The 4,329-nt window shown below is 61.4% G+C and overlaps 1 protein-coding gene across 1 annotated transcript; it reads left to right on the top strand.

The window, feature by feature from the left end:
• The first annotated feature begins 1,292 nt into the window (after positions 1-1,292).
• Positions 1,293-4,021, top strand: LOC132244255 (major histocompatibility complex class I-related gene protein-like). The gene is made up of 3 exons (XM_059715372.1): positions 1,293-2,366; positions 2,544-2,627; positions 3,146-4,021. The coding sequence occupies exons 1-3, from the start codon at positions 1,862-1,864 to the stop codon at positions 3,265-3,267; spliced, it is 711 nt and encodes a 236-aa protein (XP_059571355.1). The 5' UTR covers positions 1,293-1,861; the 3' UTR covers positions 3,268-4,021.
• Positions 4,022-4,329: the final 308 nt, after the last annotated feature.

The following is a 4,329-nucleotide window of genomic DNA, read 5'->3' as shown; positions in this document are numbered from 1 at the left end:
AGCAGGTGACGGGTTATATCGGGGTGAGTTGCCGCCATGGGCCCCTCCTTCCCAAACTCGTCACTACTCCCATATTTGGGCTCGGATATTATGTCATGGAAGATTTCTGGGCGGGAAGGTTTTGGCCGCCAAGGGGAATTTTCCCCTGGGTGAACTCTGAGTGCCCCGGTTTCTAGGACTTTCCATGCCCCAGTGAACCGTTCGTGCCCCCGGTTTGTGACTAGTTGTCGAAATCCTTTAGGCTTCGATTGCTCGGCATTGTAGTCAATTGTTAATTGTGGCCTAGGCTGACTACGGGCACTTATTGCATACCCTATACACGACACACACTTCTCATTAAGGTGGCAGACGGGGGCGTAGGGCATGATCCTGCCTTGAGCAGGGGACTGGAAATGGGGGGTAAAAGTGGACTCGGGGCGTGCAAGGGCTGGAGCAAGGACCTGGCTTTTGGGCTGGGTTTCCGGCTGGAGCCCGTTTCCTTACACAGCGGGCATGGGGGCTGTCAGGTGGCAGCCTGCCACGGCCACACCGTGCTTCGGGCCAGGCCGTGCCCTGCTCGGGGATGTCCAGGAGAGTCCCCAGTGGCACAGTCTGGTGTGGGGGGGACACGAGGGATTTCCAGCCATATTCCCAGCCCAAAGCCAGTTCCTTATTAGAGCCCACAGTGGGAGCCACGCTCTGGCCAGGCAGGACTGCGCCCGGGGGTCTTGGGGACAGTCCCCCGCCAGCATTGACGTGAAGTTTGGGGGAGACCAAGGAGTATTTTGGTGGAGCTGCTGCCTCTGACGGGGAGGGCGGATGGGCGCAAGCCGAGGAGAAGCTGCTTGTCCAGCCGGCCCCTCGTCTGCTCTGCAGGGTCCCTCCGGCCCCAGCCCCGACCGCGCAGCAGGACCGAGGCCTGAGGGGGGCTGAGCCCAGGCCCAGGCCCTGACTCGGGTGCACGAGGGCTCCCCAGGAGCAGGGTGGGCCGAGCACCCGAGCTGTGCTGGACTCGTACTTGGGGCAGAGGGTGCGGACAGCACAACCGGGCTGTGGGACACGGTGTGTGGCCCCTCCAGGCCAGGCCTGTGCCCTGCGGGGTCGGTCCTGTCCCTCCTCCCTGGTCCCTGCCCTCAGCCAGCGCTGCCCTCTGCTCTTAACCCCACCGCTCGGTCTGCTCTGTGCCTCCACTCCAGCCTGGCGCTGCCCCCTGTCCCTCCTCTGCAGCCCCTCTGGGACGGGGCAGCGAGCACCCGAGGGCACTGACGTCTGCCCCCACTAGTGCTGACCCCAGTCGCTCTCCCACAGGCTCCCACTTCTACTGGCATTTCTACACAGGGGTGTCAAATCCCAGCCCGGACGTGCCCCGTTTCACTGCTGTGGGCTACGTGGACGACCAGCAAATTCTCCACTACGACAGCGAGACGCGGAGACAGGAGCTGTGCCGGGACTGGGTGCAGCGGGCCGTCGACCCAGGCTTCTGGGACGGAGAAACTGCACTCCTCTCCCTGTCCTGTGCCCCTTGGTGTCAGTAGTTTCGTAGGGTCGGAAGGGACCTGAGCAGATCATCAAGTCCGAGCCCCCGTTGTTATGTCAGTCCCGGTAGTTCTTGGGGGAACAGGGACTCCCCCATTGCCTGCTGGTCCCCCTTGCCCAGTTTATAGACAGCCACCAGCCCCGTCCCCACCCCTGGGAACACCATCCCCATCCCCATGTGCCCAGGGTGGCAAGCGCTGCATCTCGGTCCTGCTGCTGGGTGAGACCCCAATGCTGCTGTGGGACACGATGCCCCTGTCCCTGCCCTGCTCAGGCCTCCCAGCTGGGCAGAGCCCACGGCGTGTCCGTACTCTGGCCACGTGTCTGAGAACCAGAGATCAGCTGTATGGGACCCCGTTCCTGCAGCCCCGAGCCCAGCACAGCCGTGTCTCCCATCCCTGTGCTCATGCCCTGGCGCCGTCTGCTCCTCCCTGAAGTGGCAGCTGGAGCCGACTTTGCATGGCACAGTGCAGGGCACGCGTGGCCTCCTGGCAGGGGTCTCTGGCCCAAGGGTCGTGGAGGGGCTGTGGCTGTAACCGGTGTCTCCTCCCTCCCAGAGTGCCCCATGGCACAGGTGAGCGACTGGCCTTCAATACGGGATGGACGCACCACCCTGTCCTGTCAGGTCCATGGCTTCTACGCCAAGGATGCGGCTGTCGTCTGGCTGCAGAACGGGGAGGCGCAGCCCCAGGAGACGAGCCGCTCGGGGGTCCTTCCCAGTGGAGATGGGACCTACCAGACCTGGGCCACCATAGAGATCGACCCGAGCAGCAACCACAGCTACACCTGCAGCATGGAGCACGTGAGCCTGGGTGCAGCCCTGAGAGTGGCCTGGGACAAGGGCAGGACGGGTGCGTGACCCCCGCACCGGGAGGGAGAAGAAACCTGGTGCTCGGGGCTCGAAGCAGGGAAGTAACAGAGGGGTCGGAGGATGCAGGGGGCACCGACAGGGAGGGGGCATTTGGCCGATGCAGTGTTGGGGGCAGGTCTGGGGGTTCCCCTCTCTCACAGCCCCTTCCCTCTTCCAGAGTCCGACCCAGCGATGATTGTGGGCATCGTTATCGGTGCTGTGCTGGTCACTGCCATGGCGGGTGCAGCGGTTTTCTTCCTCAGTAAGTGCTGGGCGAAGTGCTTAGGGCCAGGCCATGGCCAGACCTTGGGGTTGGGGAGCAGGGAGGGCTACAGCTACAGCAAAAGCTACTCCGACTCCTGCGTCCAAGGTAAGTGTGAGGGGCTCTGGCCTGAGGGATCCCCCAAAGGAGACCCCTTCCCTCTCTGAGCCAGCCCCGGTGTCCCTAGTCCCCCCAGTCCAGGCAGCTGCAAGGGCCGAGTGCCAGGAGAGCCGAGTGTCTGGGTCTGTGCCACGGAGAGGGGCAGAGCGGGGGTGTCCGTGGCCCCCCAGGCAGCCTGGGCTCTGGGCCTGCATGTCTGGGGAAGAGGCTGCAGCCCGGGCACAGCTGGGAGCAGAGCTAGTGCAGCGCAGGGGACCCGGCCGTGGGAGGTGCGTTGGGAAGGGGCATCTCGTCCCCTCCGTGCAGGGAGTGACCCGGGCGGAGCCGCGGCCAGGCCTGTGGCTGCCCCGTGCTGCAGTCCCTGCGGCTGCTCCATCTCCTGTGTCTTGTTGGCACAGCTGAGCAGAGCCCGGTGGAGCGTGCACCTCGTCCTCGGGACCCTGCGGAGGAGGAGAGGGAGCAGCACAGCATCGTGCTGCAGCCCATTTCCAACTCAGAAGCACCTTTGTTTTTGCCTTGAATTTGCCAGACAAAGCGCCTTGCTCCGGGACAGCAAGTAGCCCACGGGTGTTATTTAAACCACTTGTGTCTGTGAGCTAGAAGCACTCAGCGCAGAGCAGCGCGTCAGTGCTGTATTGCGGGAAGTGGCTGGGCAGTGGTTGTGACGGGTGGGATTTGGGGCTGACTTGTAGCTGAGCGGCTACTTGCCGATCCTGGGCCACAGTTTGGTATCGTGTGTTGCCAACGGGAGGCAGAGCTGCGATGCCCTCGGAGCTGATTGTGAACGCTGCGGTGACCGGGCTGCACTGAGTCGGGCAGCGTGTGGGTCGTGCCCTCCAGCCCCCTTGCTCGCTCCGTCCCGGGGCTGATTGTGCAGTACAGCTCCCAGCCCCGTCTGCGCTGACTGAGCTGCTGTTCAACTTCTCCCGTTGCTTTTTGGTGCCCTGGTTGGCCCAGGGCGCAGCGTGCCCGCTCCCCGTAGTCTGGGGCATGGCTTGGAGAACAAAACCTCGGGGAAACGGGGGGCCTTCACCATCCCCTGCCCGCAGGTCCCGGGACTCTGGCCGTGATTCTGATGAGCAGAGTCTTCTTCTCCATCTTTTTTTTTCCCTGAGGAGAGCGTTAGCCCCAGGCAGGTTCGGGAGCTGTTCCTTGGGTCCTTCCAGCCCCACTTCCAGCTCAGGGGCGGGCGATTATTTCTGTTGGAGAACTGTTCTACTAGAAATTTTCAATTTGATTAACGTTTAATTTTATTATTACTTATGTTGTGTACAATACAAACAAGAATCAAATATAAACTTTTGCTTGTGTACATTGGGGTGGGGTTTGTGTGGGGGGGGCGGTAATAGGGTATGTCGGGGGTTGCGATGAGGCTGAAGTTGGTTCCTTCTTTATTCCGAGTTTCCTATTCCTTATTCCCGCTTCCTTCTTCTAGACTAGACCCAATAAAAACTTGTTCTCAATGAATTGCTCATCCTACAGCGAGAGAATTTAATTAGCTGTGCATATGTACTAATTAATATGTAAAATAATATTCTGCATCAAGTACAGAGCCCTAAATGAAGGTGAGATTAGGATGGGA

Source organism: Alligator mississippiensis, chromosome 11, assembly GCF_030867095.1.
Source record: "Alligator mississippiensis isolate rAllMis1 chromosome 11, rAllMis1, whole genome shotgun sequence".
NCBI classification, from domain to species: Eukaryota; Metazoa; Chordata; order Crocodylia; family Alligatoridae; genus Alligator; species Alligator mississippiensis.
Note: the sequence above shows the minus strand (reverse complement) of the source record. Positions and strands in the feature narration are given on the sequence as shown.

Bases quoted from the DNA above. Each gene is read 5' to 3' on its own strand.
- LOC132244255 (XM_059715372.1), top strand. From the start codon at position 1,862: ATGGGACCCCGTTCCTGCAGCCCCGAGCCCAGCACAGCCGTGTCTCCC. The intron at 2,367-2,543 runs GTGCGTGACCCC...TCCCTCTTCCAG, and splicing joins CTGGGACAAGGGCAGGACGG to AGTCCGACCCAGCGATGATT. The intron at 2,628-3,145 runs GTAAGTGCTGGG...TTGTTGGCACAG, and splicing joins TGCAGCGGTTTTCTTCCTCA to CTGAGCAGAGCCCGGTGGAG.